Source organism: Protopterus annectens, chromosome 7.part0 (genome assembly GCF_019279795.1).
Source record: "Protopterus annectens isolate FY-2018-M chromosome 7.part0, PAN1.0, whole genome shotgun sequence".
NCBI lineage: Eukaryota > Metazoa > Chordata > Ceratodontiformes > Protopteridae > Protopterus > Protopterus annectens.
The window spans coordinates 249,759,780-249,782,662 of NC_056739.1; the positions used below are offsets into that span (position 1 = coordinate 249,759,780).

A 22,883-nucleotide genomic window follows, 5' to 3' on the forward strand; every position below is an offset into this window, starting at 1 on the left:
CCAGTCCCCTGTACGTTTTGGCACTAAAGAATCTGGAGTAAGTTCCGGATCCTATCTGGTCTGCTGGGACAGTTTGGATGACCCTTTTTGACAGCAACTTGACCTCCACAGTTGCCTGATCCCTGTGATTGGGTGGAACATCTGGGATCTTCTTGGGAACAAAAGGTGGAAGAGAAAAGGGCATTACATAACCTCTGGTAATTCTTTGTACCCACTTGTCAAGTAATACTTAGCCAGGCTTCTGGATACAAAAAAGGTGACCCCCAACCGGCCCCAGAGAAGCAGTCGGGCCCCACATCAGGAGCGCTGATGAGGCCGGCCTCTAAAGGAATCACAACCTCCCTGGTTTTGCGGACTGCCCCTGCCCCTAGGGCGATGTCTACTATTTCCTCCTCCTCCTCTACTTCTGGAGGAGGAGTCACCCTGTGCTTCCTGGAAAAACCTCTGGGACTTCTTGAACCACATTTTACCGCCCCTCTGACCCTTAGGGTATGTTCTAGAGTGAACAGTAAAATGTACTCCCACAGCAGAGTGTTTTTCCTTCTTGCTCACACAGGGTGAGTGTGTCCTTTACCTTGGAACCAAATGAGGAACTGTTGAATGGGGCATTGGAAAAGGTATACTTAACGGTTCCACAAAGTTACACAAACACATCCAGGAATGATGCCTCAAGGAAATTCCTGAACCCGCTGCCCTGCTCGCACCATTGGCCGCATACGAAATAAGCCGCATGGAGGAATTAACGACAGAGGTCAAGGTGGACAACTGAGCAGAAACCTTGCCAGGGACTCCCTTAGTACATGTACCTTGTATAGAATCTAACTCTTCAAGGAGATGCCACTGGAGCCTAGTAATATAATTGAGCGATCTAAGGGTAAATGCCACTGAAGAGAATATATGCTTCCTGTATCGGTCCATCATTCAAGACTCCTTATTTGGCGGATGAACAGACGTCTCAACTAACTCCTCCTTAGTGGCCGCCATCACCACCATGGCATCTACAGGCACACCTCAAGATAAAAAGGTCTTTTCCTGAAGGGGAAGAAAGGAACTTGTTTGGTCTCCTGGGAACTGGCTCCATGGCATCAGGAGTATCCCACACCTTTTGACTAACTAAATCCATCAGCTCATCGAAAGGTGGAGACACCAAGAGGCAGAAGGTTGAGACCCGAAAGTCTTCAGGTACACAGACTCCTCATCAGAAGAGGTGGCAGTGGGCCAGATGCACCTCTGTTTAAGGATCTCCAGGATGTCTATGAAAGAGACATCAGAGGATGACTTGGGGGACCCTTCCAACTCCTCAAGGTCAGTGTCAAATGCCAAAGACTCATTCTGGGAGTCAACATGCTTCCTGTTGCAAGTCTTCTTCCATGGGGGCTCCTCAGGACATTCTGGTGAGGTCTCAGAAGAATGGGGCCACTAGTCAGTGGCTCCTGAGGTTGGGGGTCTCTGCTGCCGCTGAAGGGAGTAGGAGCTGAGACAGAAGTAGGTGCTATGGGGGGAAAGAGCACTGGTACCCCTGGTAGGAGCTGATTGGGACAGCACACTCCATCTCGAAAGCAGACCTCTCCAGCTCAGTGGAGACCATCGGCACCAGAGCCATAGTCTGAGAGATAGATGCAGGGTCTGAACTCACCCTAGCCGATACACCAAGAGGAAGACTCGGAACCGAAGTTCGGTTCCAAGCATCCCTGTTGGGCCTGACTGGACAGCTTCAACTCCTGGACACTACGGATGTCACCGAATGTGTTGGAGTAGAACTCTGCTCTGTAAGAGCCGCAAGTGGAGCTGGAGTCAAGGATTCAACCGGTGGTGCCAAGCACTCCAGCTCTAAAAAACCAGCATGGCTCAGAGAAGGAATGAACACAGAGGGTTGTATGGACTCGATAGGCTCTGGAGCTGACTGGGTCAGAGCCAACAATTTAGGCAGACTACTTCAAAAGTCTCAGCACTACCCTCTCCACATCATCTTCTGATAAACTCCTGGAAGACCTGGATAACATGGTAGGAGATAGAGATCTCGAAGGTACAGGAGACTTCACTAACAAGACCACCAGCAGAGGGTCCATAGACCAGCTCCGAGAAATAGTCTCAAGGGTCTCAGCGGTCAGCTCCAAAAAAACTTGAAACTGACCCTGCAACAACAATGACACTCAGTCAGCTCCGAGGTCTGTGGGGCAGAGGAGACAGTTTTGCAACTTTAAGAGGTGGCTCTGAGACACCAGCCGGTGCCAGGGAGGGCCTCTTGGCAGATTTAGACTTTCCTTTATCAAATTTGGAGGATGAAGAGGAAAGTACAGTTGTGTACACACCATAAATGTAGATGTTAAAGTGTATTCACTGATGCAGTCATTACATTTGGGTAATCTGCTGGCAGGTTGCCCTCAGTTGGCCTGAATTCCAAAGTCTTGGGTCCTGCATCTGTTACTGTCTTCTCTTCCATGACATCAGGTCGTCAGGGGTATAAAACATGCAGCAGACGCCATTTTCTTTAGTTTTTCTTGCCCCCAAAAAGGTAGCAATATATATATATATATATATATATATATATATACATACATACATACATACACACACACACATGCCTGCATCAATATAAACTTTACCTTCATTTACAAGCAAATACACCACATAGGTTGTAGAAGATAAAGGAAAGAAACTCCAGAATGACAGGGGAGGTAACCTGGACTGCAACAGTGAATACACTCTGGTAACTGTACACAACTGTACTATGTTCTTCATGTTTCACTGTTGCAGTCATCACATTTGGGTAGAATCCCAAAGCTATGGTTGGGAGGCTGGAGCCAAATAGCATTAGGTGCAGCTATAAGGCTCTGCAGCACTGCAGTGGCAAAGCCTGCCCTGGACTTATAGTAGAGAGGCAAATGACAATGCTTTGTAAAGGTGTGAACAGAACTCCAAGCAGCAGCCTCTAGAATGTCTTTGGTTGGTACTCCTCTGAGAAAGGCTGCTGAAGTAGCTGCAGCTCTGGTGAAATGAGACCCAATGCCCTTGGGCACAGGTTTACCATGGTGTAAGTAGCAGAAATGGATGCAGTGGCTTATCCACTTTGAAATAACATTTCCTTCTGATCCTGCAGTGTATGACACTAGTAATTGCTCAGTTTTTCTTGGAGCTTTAGTCCTGCTCAAGCAGAATCATAGCAGTCTGTGTACATCCAAGGAATGCAGAATTCTCACCTTTGTTCTGCGATTTAGGATAAAAAGTTGGCAGATGAATTGTTTGGTTAAGAGCTGCACTGGAAACCGCTTTAGGCATAAAGTAGGATTTGTTCTCAGAGACACCCTGTCTGGGTAAAATATGATAAAAGGCTCTACAGCCATGAGGGCCCGTAGCTCTGAAACTCTTCTTACTGAAGTAATTGCTAGTAGCAGAACCTTTTTCCATGATAAGAACTTTACATCAGCGGTAGCAGCTGGTTCAAACAGAGGCAGGGTGAGCTTTTCCAACACATAATTGAGGTCCCATGCAGGTAATGGTGATGATCTAGGAGGTCTTAAATTTTGGGCTCCTCTAAGATACTGATTTAGTAAAGGATGAGAAAAGATTGGTATCTCTGTATTGTAATGAGCCAAATGGCATGGATTTTGAATGATGAGAAAGATAGGCCTTTGTCAAGCATCTCAGTTAAATATTGTAATATCTGAGGAATATTTGGTTCTGCTGTATCAGTTCCTTGTGCTTGATTCCAAGCACAGAATCTCTTCCATTTGTCAGCATAAGATTTTCTAGTACTAGGCCTTCTGGCTTCCAAAATGACATCCATCACAACTTTACTGAGAGGTGTTGTTTGTATAACTACATGATCAGCCATTTTGCCAGGTTCAGTGTCTGTAGTTGATTGTGCAGGATCAGATTGTTTTGCTGGGACAGTAGTTGAGGTCTTTGAGATAAGGTCCAAGCTGGGTATTCAGACAAGTTCCTTAGGATTGGGTACCAGTACTGGCAGGGCCAGTCCGGGGCAATTAGTATCATCTTTGGTTTCTCTTGTCTGACATTCAGGAGGACCTTGGGGAGAAGAGGCAGAGGAGGAAAGGCGTAAACTGATAGGTTTTTCCAACTGAAGGATAGGGCGTCCACTTTCCATGCTTATCTGTGATAAGTCCTTGTGCAGAATCTTTTCAATTGGTAATTTTGAGGAGAGGCAAATAGATCTATGTCTGGGCTCCCCCATTTCTGTGTTATCATGCTGAAGACTTGTGGATTTCGTTTCCACTCGTGGGGATCGTAAGGTTTCTGCTTAAATAGTCTGCCAGAGTGTTTTGTTTTCCTGGCAGGAATTGAGCTTGAAGATGTATTTGGAAGATCAAAGCTGTATCCCACAGTGCCATGGCTAATCTGCAAAGGGGGTATGAATGTGTGCCCCCTTGTTTGTTTATATACCACATAACCGTGGTGTTGTCAGTCTTTATCTGTAGTTGTCCTGGATGAAGTAAGTTCTTGAAGGCTGTTTGGGCATTTTGAACAGTTGGCATCTCTTTCTGGTTGATATGTACATGCATTTGTTTTGGTGATCTTATGCCCTGAATGCATCTTCCTGCCATGTGGGCCCCCCCAGGCATAATCTGATGAGTCTGTTATGGTTTGGCTGGCAAGGGGTAGAGTGAATGGCCGTCCCATGTTTTGGTGACATGCCTTTTCCCACCATAGAAACTCCTGTTGCAGGCAGGGAATGAGAGGAATCTGTTTCCAGACTGTGAGAATGTTGACTCCATAAACTTTTTAGGTACCATTGAAGTTTCCTCTTATGCAGTCTTGCATATGGAATCAGTAGGATGCAGGATGCCATGAAGCCCAGAGCCTGCAGAATTTGTCTTGCAGAAGACTGTTTGTCGCCATCAGTTTGAAGTAAGTAGTCAGTTGCCTTTGCTTGTCTGGTGTGAGGTAAGCCATCTGGGCAGTTGTATTCAAGCTTGCACCCAGGAATGTTATATTTTGTGAGTGTACCAGTTGTGATTTCTTTTTGTTTATTGTGTACCTTAGGCAAGTTAGAAGCTTTTTCACAAATGCCAGGTGTCGAAGAGTGCCCTTGTTCTCTGCTTGAAGGATATATCTGTATACTACTTTGCAAAATGCAAATACTGGTGCCAGGCACTTTGTAAAGACCCAGGGCATAGTAGATAAGCCAAAGGGCAGTGCAGAGAATTGGTTAAGCCTGCCTTGAATCTGAGGTATCTTCTGCACGATTGTCTTATTTGGACATGCAGGTATGCCTCTTTTAGGTCTAAAGTCACAAGCCAAGCATTCTTGCCCAGCATGGGCAGAATCTGCTGCAAAGTCAGCATTTTGAATTTTGGAATGTCCAGTTATGTGTTAAAAATTGATAAATCCAGTACTGGCCGCCAGGCCTTGTCCTTTCTGGGTACCAAGAACATTTGAGTAAAAACCTTGTCCTTTTTCCTGTTCTGGTACTGTCTGAATGGCCCCCATATCCATGAGGGACGTAACCTGTCTGTGCCTCTGCCCATTGATTTTTTTGGCAGATCTGGCCAACTATTTGCCATTGGCAAAGTGTGGAAATGGAATCTGTATCCCTGTGATACAATGTTTAGTACCCACTTGTCCTGGGTTATTAACTGCCAATTTTGAGAAAAAAAGTGCTAATTTTCCCCCTATGGGTGCTGCCAAAAGGTAACTGCTTGATGTAGGCAGAGGAAAGTCATTGGGATTGCTTTCTGTAGGTTTGCATTTTATCTCCTCCAGATTTGGAGGTGGAAGCGCCCCTTTGCTTTGACTTGTATGAATCGTGTACCTGGTATCCGAAACCCTTAGGGTGTCTGGATTTGCCCCTTTGAGCTCTGTCCGACGCAGGAAAGGACCAATGTTTTTGTAGGCCAGTGTTTACTGAATCTTGGTGGCTGCGCTTGTAAAAAGTCTAACAGTTTGCATAGACTTCTGTCTTCCATTTTCTTTAAAACCTCTTCTGCCTTAATACCAGAGAATCATGCTGTAAAGGTGCATCTAGCAATTTAGCTTTAACATGATCAGGCAAATTTTGTTCCTTTAACCAGGCATGCCTTCTAATCACAGATCCAGTAACTGCGGCCCTGCAGGAGGCCTCTAAGGAATCAAAACCACATTGCAAAGTATGCTTTCCAACTTGTTCAGCTGCATGCAATAATTCCTGCAACTCTATTTTCTGCACATTCTGAAATCAGCAACATTTTCTGCTTCAGCAATCCCATAACATGTTGTTGGTATTTAAGGATATGAAATTGACAGTTTAAGGCCCCAATTGCCAAGGCTGCAAATATATAAACCTTTTTTCCCCATCTGTCCAGTGTCCTTGAATCTCTGTCAGAGGGGGTAGGATTTTTTGCTGTTGAGGTCTTAACTCCCTTTGGACCCTGTGAAATAGTTATCAGCAGCAGGGTTTCTAAATAGAAATTTGTGCGAGTCTGGGACCCTGTAATATCGGTCAGGCTTACTGGGAGCCGGAGATAAGTCAGGGGTCAAGCTAGACTCCAAAAACACATCCGCAATGTCTAAAACAGGGGGAATAGCTAAAGGCCTGTGTTGAGGGAGAAGGAAATCCCAGAGTCTCTTTTTTGATTCTGAGATGTCTCGACTCTCCCAGTGAAAATGCTCCCTCAAAGTATACAAGGTTTCTCCTAATGAATAATCCTCAGGAGATTCAGATGGAATAGACTCCTCAGCATCAGAATCCTCATAGGGAGGTATAGAAAATTCCTGAGAACAGGAATCAGAAGAAATAGAAACCTGATCTGAAGATTCATAATCAGTGTCTTGCCTAGGCCTCTTATCAAGAGGGGGATGGGTATCACTGATCAAGGTAATAAGGTCTTCAGCCATTTAGATAATCTGTTTTTTAGGCATAGAGGCCTGTGCACATGGCTCATGCGTCATTTTAGTCTTAGAAGTTGCTTTTGTCTTTGGTTTTGCAGCTGTTTGATATACAAATATTGAGGTCTGACTACACCCTCAGAAGCTGGTGCCTGCTCAGCGGCTCTGGACCCATCCAAGGGAGATACATCCATCAGTCCAATACCCTGAGTATCTTGTGGCATGCCAGACTCCACATGGGTGTCGGCAGAGGCCTGCGACTCGAAGGTAGCGGGTATCAGGGGCTGCGAAAGCACCCAAGTACCGGTGACTGGCTTAGAAGTTTCATCGGTTTTGGATCTCTACTGCCTTTCTCTGTCCTTTCCTTTGCGGTTTTTTTTTTTATGTACTCTGGTAGTTGGATTACTATCCGATGACATTTCTTGCTAGTTAAATCTGTTTCCAAAATACTTTGATGCAAAAATATACCAACGCTTAATAGTGCGTTGGTTAAATCTAGCACAAAACCGACAGCCAGGCACATTGTGATCAGGGCCTAGGCAAGGAATACAGTATAAATGGAAATCCTAGAGGCATTTGCTACCACAAGTAATACAATTAACTTTTTCTGACTTCAGTCTTAAACTCAAATTCGAATATCGGTAGTCGGCCAACTGGCACTTGCGAAATGCTTCTGCTTCGGGCATCGCGCAGCAAGAATAACGAAAATTGTGTTGGCTGCATGTTTTATACCCCTGACGACCTGATGTCATGGAAGAGAAAACAGCAACCGACGCAGGACCGAAGACTTTGGAATTCAGGTCGACTGAGGGCAACCTGCCAGCAGATTACCCAAATGTAATGACTGCAACAGTGAAACACAAAGAACATCTAGCCAAGTTTTCCTCAAAGGAAGGTTTAAGAAGACCTTTTAGAATTAACTTATTCTTCCTTTCCTGCAACATCCTGGGATTAAAGGCATGACAGAATAAACACATCTCCTACAAATGGATGGCCCCTAAACAGTAAACACAATTACCGTGACCATCCATTCAAGACATCGTTTGGGAGCACTTACACATTTCTTGAAGCCGGATGGCTTATGCTCCTTACTCTCTTTAGACATTTCTCATCTCAATAGACCACACCCCACACACAGAGAAAAAGAGGAGGAGGAGAAGGACTAGGTCCTCTAACTTAGGGCCCAGCCCTGCAGAAAAAGAAGATACCACGAGGACTAGGTCCTCGAGGGGATAGGGTCTTATAACTGTTGGGTCTGTTTAAGTTAGAAGGGAACAATAATAGTACAAGTAACTGCAAAAATAAACAGAACGAAGTTCTGTTACAATATTAGCAAACAATGCTAACAGCAAACTACTTCTTTCAGCTTTTCCTGGTTAGGGGTCACCACAGCGGATCACCTGTCTGCTCATGACTGACAGTGGAGTTTTACAGTGTCGAGTTGCCAGCCTGGAACCCAGCCTTCCCCACAGAAGGCACACACTCACACCTAGGGTCAATTTAGTGTGTCCAATCCACCTACTGCATGTCTTTGGGATGTGGGAGGAAACCCATGCGACCACAGAAAGGACATGCAGACTCCGCACAGAAGGCACCCCCAGCAGAGGATCGAACCGGAGAATCTCTTGCTGTGAGGCGACAATGCTAACCACTGCACCTCTGTGGCTGCCTGATGCTAACAGCAAACTAACTCCTCTAGCAAGCAGAAACCACCAAATTCTATTTAAGCACACAGAATACTAGTGCGCAAAGAGCGCCTACTTTAATCCAAACAGTAATCCTGGTACAAGGGATACCAAGAAGAAATAACGGCCAAAGGCCAGAAACTGCACCAAATGGTGCAAATATCTCTGATCCTTATACCTGCTAACTACAAAATAACATTACATACATTAACTATTTATAATCAAGAATCAAATATCTAATCCAAGCTAAACAGTGAATAAGAGAAGCACAACCAAACTAGTTGACGTGGCAAACAAGATCTGGGGATTGTACTGGTGCACCTTGGGATACCTACCTAGCCATGAGCCAATCAGAAGTCTTCCAGCTTGTAAATAGGCAGAGTCGGAGCTGAAGATCGGGTCTGATCCCATATGTAAAGAATGAAGGCGAGATAGGACTACTTATTAACTACCATAATACATGATCATGCCAATACATCTATACAAAATCATATTTTTATACACACATGGGAATACTATATAAAGTTAAAGTTTGTAATATTAAAGTCCTGTAAAGCTTGCAGAAGAAATCAAAATCACGACTGCAGAATTCTGGCATTAATTAATGTAATTTGCAGTACAGCTGGAAGTGGGAATTTTAACTTTCCAAGCAGTTAGATCTTGGAGTTTGTATACATAATTATCAGGGGGTATTGGGGGGAGTGCAAGACGGCTTGACCACCCTACAACACAAAAGTACAGTTGTGTACACTTACCATAAATGTAGATGTTAGAGTGTATTCACTGTTGCAGTCATTACATTTGGGTTATCTGCTTGCAGGTAGTCCTTAGTCGGCCTGATTAACAAAGTCTTGGGTCCTGCTTCGGTTGCTGTCCCTCCTTCCATGACTTCAGGTAGTCAGGCGTATAAAACATGCAGCAAAGGCCATTACATCAGTTTTCCTTGCCCCAGATGTAGTGTACAATGATATACCGCCAACAAAAAAGCAAATACACCAAAAAGGCTTTTAAGCATAAAGGAAAGTAGAGGTATAGCCAAAAGAAGTTAGGGGGCTGGAGGGAGGGTAACCAGGACTGCAACAGTAAATAAACTCAAACATCTACATTTATGGTAAGTGTACACAACTGTACTATGTTCTTAGTGTTTCACTGTTGCAGTCATTACATTTGGGTAGATTCCCAAAGCTACGGTTGGGAGGAGGAATTTAGATAGCATTAGGACCAGCTAAAAGGCCCTGCAAAGACTGCAGTGGCAAAGCCAGCTCTGGATTTACAGAAAATTGGAAAAATTTTCAAATGATGTTTGGTGAAAGTATGTACAGAACTCCAGGTAGCAGCTTCTAGGATGTCCCTGGTAGGGACGCCTCTGAAAGGCTATAGAGGTAGATGCAACCCTGGTCGAGGGAGGTCTGATCTCCTGGGGGATAGTATTTCCATGGTGCTTATAGCAGAAATGAATGCAATGATCTATCCATTTAGAAATGGTTTGCTTTGAAATAGCCTTCCCCCTCTGCCCCTGCAGCAAATGCCACAAACAGTTATTCAGATTTCCTTTGAGAATTAGTCCTGTCCAAGTAGAATCTGTCTGTGCACATCTAAGGAATGCAGTATCTGTTCCCCTTTGTTCTGTGGATTGGGAAAGAAGGTTGGCAAATGAATGGACTGATCAAGAGGCACACTGGATACCACCTTGGGCATTAAGGATGGATTGGTTCTGAGGGACACCCTGTCCACAGGAAAGATGATTAAAGGTGCCACTGCCATAAGGGCCTGTAATTCAGATACCGTTCTAGCTGAAGTGATTGCTAAAAGGAAAGCTGCTTTCCAAGAAATAAATTTTAAGTCTGCAGTAGCAGCTGGCTTGGAAGGAGGAAGAGTGAGTTTCTCCAAAACAAAATTAAGGTCCAGGGCTGGGGTTGGAGTTCTCCTGGGTGGGATTTTTGGCCCTTCTGAGGAACTGCTTGAGCAGTGGATGAGAGAAGAGGGGAGGTTCTGTGTTATGAGCTGAAATGGCTGAGGCATGGATTTTAATGGAGGAGAAAGACCAGCCCTTGTGAAGCATCTCAGTTAAGTATTGTAAAATCCGAGGTAAATTGGGCACTGCTGTGCTCATCCCTTGAGATTGGTTCCAGGCACAGAATCTTTTCCATTTTTCAGCATAAAATTTAGTACTAGGCCTCCTTGCCTCTAAAATGATATCCATCACAGGTTTATTGAGGAATGGTAAAGGAGATTATGTCATTAGCCAGGCTGCAAGGTTCAGTGTTGGAAGCGGAGGGTGCAGAATCTGGTTCTCTTGCTGAGACAACAGGGAAGGAGTCTGAGGCAGGTGCCATGGGGAAAACCATGACAATGCGCAGGAGGGGGTACCAGTGTTGGCGTAGCCAGGCTGGAGCAATCAAAATCATCCTTGGTTTGTCCTGTTTGATTTTTAGTAGTACTTTGGAGAGCAGAGGTGGGGGGGGGGGGCAGATAGATAGATGAAGAACAGAGCATCCACACTTTCCAGCCATGTTTGTGGTGAGTCCTTGTGCAAAATTTGTACAATTGGTAGTTCTGGGGAGAGGCAAACAGGTCTATATCTGGGCTCCCCCATTTGCTTGTCAACATGTTGATAATCCTTGGTTCCTGTTTACAATGCCATAGCTAGTCTGCAGAGGGGGTAAAATGTGTACCCCCTGCTTGTTTATGTACCACATTACAGTGGTGTTGTCCATCTTTACCATAAGTTGTCCTGCAGAATGTGATCCTTGAAGGCTGTCAGAGCATTCTGTACAGCTAACATTTTTTTTTGATTGATATGCAGGTGCATTTGACTTGGGTTCCATTTGCCCTGAATGCACTTCCCTGCCAGGAGAGCCCCCCATGCATAGTCTGATGCGTCTGTTAGGGTTTGGGCAGCAGGGAGTGGTGTGAAAGCTAGTCCCTTGTTTTGTCAGGCCTCTAGGCGTAGGCAAGGTATGATAGGAATCATTGCTTCTAGATCCGGAGAACGTTGACACCATAGGCTTTTTAGATACCACTGTAGAGTCTTGCATATGGAATTAGAAGAATGCAAGAGGCTATGAACCCCAAGGCTTGCAGAATTTGTCTTGCAGATAAGCAGGGTTTTTGTGACCACTTGTCTGAAGTAGGTTGTCAAATGAATTTGTTTCTCTGGTGTGAGGCAAGTCATCGGGGAAGTTGTATTCAAGCACGCTCCCAGGAATATAATTTGTTGACAGGGTACCAGGTGTGAATTCTTTTCATTTATGGTGTACCCCAGACAAGTCAAAACCCTTTGTACAAAGGCCAGATGATTCAAAAGCATGTCCTGGTTTTCTGCCTGAATTAGACAATCGTCCAGGTACGGGCATATTTGAATATTTCTTTGCCTGCAAAAATGCAATAACTGGAGCAAGGCACTTTGTGAATACCCTGGGCGCAGTAGATAAGCCAAAGGGCAGTGCAGAGAACAGAGAATGTAGATGGCAGAGCATGGAAGGTCTGCAGGAACATAGGATTCCTCCAAAGGGTTGGAGGGCTTCAAGTCTCCCCTCTGCTTGAAGATCTCGAGAATGTCTCCAAATTAGATGTCTTTTGGGGAGACCATGGGGACCCTTCATCATTGCAATCGGCATCTTCACTGATTTTCTCAGGGGAATCAAGACACTTCCTCTTACAAAGTTTCTTCTGGGGTGGCTCCCCAGTTGGATCTTCTGAGGACTCCAGAGAAAGAGTTCCCTTCAAGGGAGTCTTTTGGCTCCTGTGCTCAGGATCCCAGAGTAGGGGGTTGGGACAGCTGCATGCTAGAGGCAGGTTCTGGTGTCGATGCCAATGGTGCCAACTGCGAGCCTGCTGAAGCAAGGACCCTCTCCATTACCTGGAAAGCAGGACCATCAGAGGAGGGATGGGAGCCCAAAACTGAGGACTACCAGAGAACCGGGGTCACACCCCATCCTGAGGAGCCCACCTCCAGGTGAGGAGCTCAGAGAGGACCAGTAGCTGCCAGAGAGTCATGGCTGTAGACAGCGCCACCGAAAAAGTTGGAGCCGAACTAGGTGCCATGATGCTGACAGCCCAATCACTGCTCCGAGAGTGCATCAGTTCCATAGGAGCCATTACACCAAGTAATCAGTGCTGACAGAGAAGCCTCCACTGTCGGAGCCTAGACAGACTGCATCGGGATGGCCATCGGTACCAAAGTCTCAGAGACCTGGGAGGAGGACGGAGGAGGATATACAGGTGAATATGCCATGAGAGCTTCCATTCCAGGATGGAAGGAAGACCTAGCAGGGGTGGGTAATCCTCTAGCTGTCAAAAGATGGTCCACAACCCTCACTAGGTCTTGTTCTGAAAGACTCCTGGTGGATCTGAAAGAAGCTGCCGATTGAGATTCTTGTCTCTCAAGAAATTGACTACACTGTTGCCCCAAAAAGGAATCATAACAGGGAGAATATCTGGTTCTGGGAAGGTGCTCAACCTTCAGAACAGACTCAGTATCAATGGAGCCGTATAAAACATCAACACCATGGCCTGGGATGAGGCCGAAGCAGGTACAGTAGTCGGAACCTGTCAAAACCAAGGTCGGTGCCAAAGCTGGTACAGTGGTCAGTCAGAATTAAGGGCAGCACTGAGGAACAAGACAGAGCCTGGTGCCGAAGTAGTCTGCACCAAAGCCCTCTACTCTGAGGAAGACAGAGATGGAACAGTGACTCCATTTCTCTGTTTTTTTCACATCCTTGTGCTTAGGTGGTGGCAAGACCGCCGTCCCAGAAAGAGCCTCCGGGAAGGGTGTTTTCAGCATACCCTTCAGAATAAGCATGTTCTTATGTTCAGCCAACGTACGGTTGCTGAAGCTGGAACAAATATCACAAGATACATTGATGTGTTCAACGTCCAAAAAATAAACACACCGGGTGTGAGAGTTGGGCATCTTACACCCACACTTATCACAGTTTAAATCCTAGTTTTACTTTATACATCATGGAAACTACAAACACACTATAGTCCTAAACTGCAATGTAACCGACCAAAAATCAACAGCAGGGTTATAGAAGAGGTTCCCCACCCACAAACAAAGAGTACCAATGGTACTAAGAAATACCACAAAGTGGTGGGGAGAGGGACAGTAAAAACGATGGTATGGAAAGAACTACCAAAGGTAGAGGGTAGGTTTCAGTAGGAAAGTACATAAATTTAAAGGCGAAGAGATAATCTTAAGAGAAAACTGACTAGAAGGTAATTATGTAGATAAAAAAAAACACTACACTTAGCTTGAGAAAAGGCTTGGCACGTCTGATGAGAATGCGACAAACAAGACCTGGGGAGACTGAGAGGGGCATTATGGGTAGGTTTTAGCAGAGTTTTTTTGGCTGGCGTGAGCTTGGTAATGGTAGTGTTGGTTCTGAGGACGGAACCAAAGTCTTAACAGTAAGGAATGAATATTACATCATCAGATCATATCATCCTGTGAAATGCAATGCATCAGTAGAGAGTAATTACTCATACAATACCAGCCACTGAGAGACTATGAACTGGTTACAAATTCGTAGTGAATCAAGCCAAAACACAGAGCTGCATTAAACTGGAAACCAAAAACATGAAACTAGTTTCAAAAACACATTTTTCACCAATAAGATGTCCACACTCAGTTCTCTAGGTAACCATACAGCTTCACTGTTTTCAGCCATCCACCTATGCCTTAAGTATCAGAAATTAAGTAGGTAGCCCAAGTAACATTCAACGAATCATGAGAGTTAATGTCATACTCTCTCATCATCTTGAATGAGTAGCACTGATGTGCTTATGTTTCTGTGGATATTAAAGTACCCTTGAATCTTTTTGTGGAAAGCAGTTGTACAGTACATGATTTAAGAGAAAACTGTGGCAAATGAAGGTTTTAACCTTAAATACGTAAAACTGCAAACTAACATGCTGGTTTTATAATACTGTACATGTCTGATGGAATTTATTGAATAAAGGGATGCAATTTTTATCTCAAGACAGCAGAACTTTTATTTTGTATTAAAGTCTGGTAGACAAATGGCAAAAAAGTTAAGATAAAACTCATTATGAAATCATGAAGTAAAAAAAAAAATGTAAAGTATTTGGTTATATGCGAAGCATAAATGGTAACAGAATTTACCTCTTCTCTTGCAGACTGGAAGTAACAGTCCCAGCAGCTACCATCCTTCTCAGCCATATTTCAATTACTAATGTGGGATTTTGAAGAGCTTCAAAGACACCAACAACTCTGTCTACAAAGTCTGTATTAGAGAGAGAAACTCAAATCCAAGGATCTGTTTTTGTCCATTAAATATGGCTTTTTATGAAAAGGTCACAACTGGAATATATAAAAAATCTTTGTCTGTTTTGTCATGGACACTTCAAGGAGCTAAATATATTTTCAGTTTAGTTTTCTTATTCTAGACACTGTCCAGTATATCAGGTATATCATTACTTTGCACATCACAATCTATTTAACAAGCAACCAGGAAAACCCATTATGTACAGACCAAATTCATTCTCTCACCTTCTCATCCACTGGTGGTCAGAAATTTCAGACTTCTCAGATATGGGGTAAGAGAATAAACACTTGCAATGTACAAAGGAAATATTTTAAAAAAAAATCAATTATCTGGTTGTGAATTAAATTATCTAAAAAATTCTGTCCAGTGTCATGACGAAATTCAACTTTGATTTTTTGTACAACTGTATAGCATATTTTAGTGTTTGCTTCAAACAGAAAATAAAGTTTTTCAAATCTACTTTAAATTGTACAAAGACTGAAAGTGGGCGACAGTGGCCGTGGGGTGGAGCAGCAGCTAGTATTGTCGCCTCACAGCAAGAGATTCTCCCATTTGATTCTCGGCTGGAGCACCTTCTGTGTTGAGTCGGCATGTTCTCCCCGTGGTCAAGTGACATCTAAAGACAAGCAGGTAGGTGTGTGCGTCAATGGGTGTGCCTTCTTTGAAGGTTGGGTGTCGGGCTGGCAACTCAGCACCGTAAAAATCCACTGCCAATCATTAGCGGACCAGAGTTCCACTGTGGCGACCCCTAACCAGGAAAAGACAAAATATATACCTGAAAGTGGGCAACACTAAGGTAATGAAGCATTACCACCTTATAGCAAGAGGTTCTCAGGTGCACTTTTGCACAAAGGTATATTCTTTGCAGAATTTGTATGATTCCTATGTATACACATCCCTCTGGGTCATCTGATTTTATCTCCACCTCCCAAAGACACGCAACAAGTTGATTAGCAATCAGCCACATTGTCCACAGCTGTGCATGCAGGATGCAACTTGAGTGTGCATGCTGTGAAAAAACAATGTTCTCTTCAGAGCAAAATTCTAAGCCTTTCACCTACAGGCTACTGGGATATTCTTTACAAGGTTGTGGGAATGTCAGTGGATAAACCTACTGGTAAGTGAATGAACGGACAGATGTGATGGTAAAAATTTTATAACTCTTCTCTTAATAGATTAGTCTGGGTTAAGGACTCACACATCATATGCTCCTCCATTTTGCTCGATACTTACAATTCTCTGTCAGCATGTACATACTCCAGATATACTACCAGGGTAGATGCAGCTAAATGTAACATGCATTTAAACCATATAACAAGATGAAGCTGTAAGTTTAAACCTACTATTGGGCTTGCAAAACATGTTAATGTCTCATAACCAAGCAGTGGCCTGGATCACTTATAAAAACCTGTGCTTCATGCTTTTGTTTAACAAATGAATAAAAATGTATGACATTACACAAACACAAACTCACTGAAGTGATGCAAGCTGCGGACCTTCCTTTTCAATATTACATTGAATCAGCCAAGTGGACTTCACACAAACCCATATAAACACAAAGTTAAATACAAATTGAATGTTTGCAATACTGAAAGTCTTTACTGCCAGCAGAAGCAATTTAATTTTAGTGCTTCTCCCACATAGTTTGTGGGAGAGGACAGAACAGCAGGAGGGGGATTTGCCCTTTCCCCACTGTTGTACAATCTCAAGAGTTGGTACAGGAAGCTACTAAGCAGGTGCCCTTCTGGACCATTTTCAGCCTAGCCAATTTATCTTTTACTGCTTGAATTGATCCATCCCATTTAGTGTTACACTGGCATTTCTCCAACACATTTGAATATCCCTAGGGAGAATAATTGGGATCATACCATATATAATTTGAAGTTACAGATATGTGGAATAAAGCATTTAGGAGCCACCTCTGTCTACTAGTAGTACAGAGTGGAGTCCTCCGGCATATTTTCCATTTCCATCCACAGATCAAAGATGTACTTGAATATGGACAAGGATGAGATTTATGGATAAGGAGTCTGTTCCAGAGCTGCAGTATTCTCCGAGATACAACTATCCCTCCAAACCATTCTGTTTCCTTCACAAGATTTGACTTTGTGATGTGCAGTAAAATCAGTTTTGAATAATTTCTCACATAATATGTATACATATAAAAAATATACACACCCATCCACTATACTTTTTTTTTTTTTTTTTTTTTTTTTTTACACAAGCATTGCACTGTAGGATACCTAGAGGCAGACTAATCAGGCTCACTTCAAGATGCCAGACCCCATGTGGTCAGACTCAAATTACAACGTATTTAGAACCTGTAAATCATCTCAGAGTGGTGTCAAAATGTAGGAAACACCAAACCATCTTCATGATGAAATAAACAGTGGAGTCTGTGGGTGCAGTTCTCCTTTAAGGCAAGCTGCAGGATTAGGGTTGGGAGAGGGGCAGCTCCGTGTCCCCTTGCACCACCTTGGCAATGAGTGTTAACCCTAATTCTGCTCCTTCCCCCAACCTTAATCCTACACCTTAAGGTCCTTCCCATAACACTGCAACTATTCATCTGAAGGAGTTTTTTTTTTTTTTTTTGGGGGGGGGGGTGGTTAAGTCAGCAAAAAAAAAAAACAAACGCATCAAAGGATCTAATCACATTTGATCTAATGATGCTCTTCAGTACATTTTAATCAGTTAAAAAAATCACATGATTAGTGTGAGTTCTCTTAAAAAGAACTTCAGTATTACTTACCAAATATTTATCAGTGTTTGCTAGATTGTGCAATCTCATGGTGCAGCTCATGTTGTGCTTAGTGTTTTTTTTTTTTTTTTTAAACTTTCCTCCACTGTAGAGCTACCGCAGAACTGTAAAGCACTGGGGCAGATCCGAGTTATGCTAGGTTAGGCTGGGATGGCGGGTTTAGATCAGTTATTTTCAGTTTATCTTTTAGATCAAAGGAGAAACAAGTAATCTAAACACTTCATCTAACACAGCTTTTTTTTTTTTTTTAAACACAGGGGGCACACTCAAACTCCTCCACACTTGCACTGCATGTTTTTTTCTCCCCTTTTGTAACCTAAAGTGCACCACCAGCTCGCACAATATATTACTATCAAAAACTGCACAATTTCAAGGTTATTCTTCAGTATTTTTTCCAGTTACAGCATTAGATTAACTGATTATCTAGACATCTTGTTATAGTTAAAGTGATATCATTTGAGGTCATCCACACACACCTGCTTTTTGCCATTTTTCCTTTGGAGATTGGTACTCAGTTTTGTGTGATGCATAAGCTTACCTTCTGCTGCTGAAGCAGGGTGTTAGAAGTTTGACCTTGGTTTTGGAGGATGCTTGGGTTACCACTGGGTTATAGAGGGAATGACAGACTGCTGGCTGCTTCTTTTCTGTTAAGAATGGCTTTAGATTCTGTACCACCTGCAAGACTGTTACAAAATGATGCAGTGATTTCTTTTGGTGGAATACTGCCTCAAGGATGAGCATGGGCAGAAAAACCCATGGCAAAACCTATTACACAACACACTGGACAGACAGTATCAGACACCATCTATTAAAGAGCATATTCAAGCACTGGACGTTTGGCACAAACCTGTAACATTCTACTCAGTGCAGCATCTCCTCTTGTCAGACTGATTACAATACCACAATATTGTCACCTCTACCCCAAATGTGATTAAGAATCATTCAATAAAATTTATTTCCAGTAAGATTTACAGCAGCAGCTGGTTTGGTTGGAGCACAGGCAGTGCATGGTGTGTGGTAGGGTGTAAAAGGGAGAGGTGCAATGTTTAACGCACATTATCTTCCGTCTTGTATGAAAAGTTTACAATCAAAACAGAAAATAATGGTAAGACGTGTAAAGCTACAACACAAAAGCTTGCTCAACAGCCAGAAGAGAAGATTGATAGTTTAGTTACAAACCCAAAGCAGGAAAAATTACTAAGTAAATGCCAGTCTGCATACATTCCAACCAAACCCACCTCTGAATCACCACTGAAATAACTGGTGCCAAAAAAATGAAACTTGCCACATGAGTTGGATTGCTTTCATTTTATTTATTGTAAAGAACTTATCCAACTTGTGCGGTTAGTTTCAGTAGACTTTTTGACACCAGTCATTTCAGTGGTAATTCAGCTTTTTTTTTTTTTTTTTTGTTTTTTTAGTCAGAGAGTCTCTGTGAACTATTTACTACTACTAAGTTTAGTTATAAAACAGAAGTTTGTCTGCCCAGGAAAGCACACACAGTAATCTTTAATATAGACGTGATAGGCTCATCTGTTCCCTTGTGAAATGTACAGAAAAGTAAGGGTTAATCAAACCTTCAGCCACTACAACAGAACAAAGTCCTGAAACACATCTGAACACAGCTTTATGTTGCATGTTTCTGCAAGTTAATTATGCAAGGAAAAAAATCAAACAGCTCTCCGGCACACATGGCAGACTGAAACAGCACTCAAAATCCAATACAAAGTGCATTTTATTTACTGAAAAGGCAAGAGAGTTGTAAGCAAAACAGGGCATTTTATAGTACTTTTTTTTGGTACTATAGTACATTAAGTGCTCATTTATCTCAATAACAAGCTTTATGTTTAAGACGGTATGTTTTAGTGCATCAAAGTGGCAGTGAAATAAGCCACCAGTCCACACGTGGTACATCTAGAAAGAGCAGTATTGCACTGCCAGTGCTTCACAAGACTCCACTGTTCACGCTTTAATCTTTCTTGTTACCCCATTTAGCCATCTTGTTGTTCACTGGCGTTTTAATAAAACGGTCAGACTTCAAGTAAGATGCAATCTTTTCTTGACTCTACACAGGTGTCATTGGGGGGGGGGCATGAAAGAGAAAAGTAGAATATTAAATTAGACTATATGGCGAGAGTCTTGCAATAAAGCACTCAAAAATTTATTATTAGCACAAAAGTTAGAATTACCACTGCAGAAGCAGTAACATGACTGTTCAGGGCAATATACAGATTCATATCAGTTAGCTTTTAAAATCATTACAGAAGGCCATCCAAAAACAGAGCAGCATGTCTAAAATCACAGTACTCAATCTGTGCAAGTGTAAATTTACCCTATTTCAGCATCACTGCTTTAGGTCAGTGTCACTGTCATACCTGTGGCCCCCTCGACACGATCAATTACAGCCACGTCTATGACACTGTACACCAGAAATGTCTACTTGAAATCAAATGAAATACCTAAATAGCAGCCCAGAAAGGTTAGCTGCTGTCAAAACCATATAGCAAAACTCACTACAACCCCCCCCCATGCAATTAAATGGCTTAATCAAAAGCTCCAAGTAATGCTGTTTTAAAGACTAGAGACAAACTGTATAGAAAAAGATACCTTGCCATTGAGTTTTACACACCAGCCACCTGCCAGACATACAGCTATTTACTTTTTCTAAACCCAAGGAGATTAGCAGACATGAGCTTGGAAAAACACTGCAGTACTATTCACTCGGCACTTTAGTGAGACACTGTCAAGTAATGCTGATGTTTGCATGTTTGTCTCCTACATGTTACACCAACCAGAACCTGCAAATGAAAACAAAACAGGTTTTATAACCCCCCCCAAGATGCCAGTGTGTGATTTTCTGGCATGCAAAGCATACCTAGATTTATTCATCTCAATATTACAAATGACTTGGTAAGTTATGGCCACAAGGAAGTGGAGAGAGCAGAGTATAATAGCACAATATCAACAAATAATGAATTCTGAGCCACAATAATTTATGGCCTTAGTGAGTGGGATGCAACAGGCTCAGGTAGCTTATGCATCCCTAACAAAAGGCTTTCAAATGTGCTAGGCAAAATGATACAAGAGCAAGGGAGGGAGAGAAATTCTCAAGTATTGTGACATTTCCTTCAGTTATCGCCAACATTGCTGGCACAGAAGCAGCTACCCAAGATGTCACAGAAGGGGAGAACCTGAAAAGTCATTTTCATATGAAAAAGCATGGGGAACATTCTCTAGGGAGTTAAATGCACAATGGGGAAAGGAATGTGTTTAGGGTGATTGCATACTTTAGGACAAACAGTACAAGTGAAGACAGAAAGCCGCTCAATGGTGAACGTCATGCAAAATGTACACCATTACAGTCACATTATATAAATATTCTATGCCTGCCCCTGAAGGTACAGCAAATACTTCAGTATGAATCTCAGCATTACATGCAACAAACAGAAAATTTACTCAAATGGGCAGCTGCAAGCAGCAGATAAAAGATAAAAGGACTAGAAGACCAGGTGAACTAGTAGGCTGTGCACAGGGGAACATTTGAGCTACTGGCCAGGATACAAGAGCATAGGGAAAGCAAATGTCTACACTTTAGTAACTAGAGCATACAGTATGCTAAACTTAACATGGGCTGTACAGGCATCCCAGCTGTTAAAGGTAAAAATCTTTGCGCTGATCCAGTGTGAAGTGCTTGAAGTCAACTATACCCAAAGGAGATGTGCATGAAGTAACTTTTTTTAAACACAGCCTATGAATAAAATACTGTACAAGTGTGTATTCCAATGAAGTGATGTACTGTGACAGGGGCCTGTAGTCAATGTGCCTTGTTTTTCATGTACTGCTAGAGGTTTTGAAAAAAAAATTAAAAGTGGTGTTTTAACAGAGCATTAGATATGAAGGGTACAATCCTCAGCAACTTGCAGGATGTTCTAGATGCACCAGGTCTCTCAACTCCTTAGTTTGACACACTTCTCAAAGAACTTTTACTGATAACAGAGTTGATGATGTTTGGACAGAGATGATGTTGAGTATGCAACCTTGGGGAAAGGAAGACGCCATGGAACTAGACAACTGTTCCTTGCTTAGGCAGAGACATGGAAGTGAGAATGTAGAACTGAAAATGGCACTCAATCTGAATATTAAAGCTGTGTTAGGAACTTGAAGCCGAAGATGCAGACTTACCAGTGCTCTCATGACATACTGGATTCATGCCTGCATTTAGTCAGATAGCTGAAGCCAAAAGAGGGGGGGGGGGGGGTGGAAAGAGTTCCAGAACTTTGGTTAGCTAACTCCTTTGCACTTGGATGTCAGCAACATAAAAGCATCGGCAAATACCACAGCTTTTTCTTGTCTGGATCAGGTGCCTTTTGAAAAGCTTCAGTACAAACTCCAGATCAATAGTGAGTTCTACAGGAATCAGGAGGGTGTTTGGAAAGATGTGAGGTATGGGGACTATGGTACCGACCCAAAACCCAGGATGCCCAAGGAGATAGTGTGAGGCAACCATATAGCCAAACTGGAGGCTAAGCTCTCTCAACTCAGTACTGGCATAACCAGTCAGGAGGAGAAGGAAACCACACACTACAATTCCAGTCTCACATAGACCTACCACGACAGCAAACCAAACACATAATCACACAAAAACACACTCAGAGGCTCTAAATAAAGATCTGCCTAAGCAGCAGAGACCTCCAAAGCAGACACCCAAGCAACCGCTACCCCAAAACAAAACACGTGCAACACATCTTACAAAGCCAGTGTGCCGAACAGTCACAGCCCTTAAGGCTAAACACCACCTGATGCACTTGTAATAGGCGACTATCGTCAGGCACACTGACGTCCCGCTCACCAGGCTGAACAAGGAGAAGGTCACGGTGAGCAGCCTGTCTGGCGCTAGGATCCGCCACATAACACAAGCACTCAGGTCACTCCAAGGCAAGTATAAATATGACTCAGTCATTGTCCATGCTGGTGTGAATGACCCGAGACGTACCTCCCTGGACTACATGAAGAGAGACAGAGGAGCTCTCTGAGCATGTAGCCCAGGCTGGTATGACCCTGACCTTGAGTAGCATCTTACCCTCACCAAGAATGATGCCACAATATGAAGACAAGATGATCAATTTCAACAATTGGCTTAAGTATTGGTGTCATTCAAAGGGGATCCAATGCCTGTCAGCTTGGGATGATATGCACGACAAGCCACGATGCTTTGCAAGGGACGGCTTGCACCTGTCACCCCTGGGCTTTCGGATATTGGCAAAGGCTCTTGCTACCCCTATAGTGCCTTTTTTAGGCAAGGCTCAAAAGACAAACCCACCTCCA

At 43.1% G+C, this 22,883-nt stretch overlaps 2 protein-coding genes across 2 annotated transcripts in view; one reads left to right on the top strand and one right to left on the bottom strand.

The window, feature by feature from the left end:
- The window catches only part of LOC122805805 (epidermal growth factor receptor kinase substrate 8-like), a 293,418-nt gene extending 278,595 nt beyond the window's left edge, over positions 1-14,823 (top strand). Inside the window, exon 12 of the mRNA XM_044076069.1 lies at positions 14,652-14,823. Within this exon, the coding sequence (XP_043932004.1) occupies positions 14,652-14,708 (57 nt within the window). The 3' untranslated portion in view covers positions 14,709-14,823. The remainder of the gene's footprint in view (positions 1-14,651) is intronic.
- A 4,454-nt stretch (positions 14,824-19,277) lies between these two features.
- LOC122806378 (glutathione S-transferase Mu 3-like) overlaps positions 19,278-22,883 on the bottom strand; it is a 294,186-nt gene continuing 290,580 nt past the window's right edge. The window contains exon 8 of the mRNA XM_044076732.1: positions 19,278-19,623. Within this exon, the coding sequence (XP_043932667.1) occupies positions 19,528-19,623 (96 nt within the window). The 3' untranslated portion in view covers positions 19,278-19,527. The remainder of the gene's footprint in view (positions 19,624-22,883) is intronic.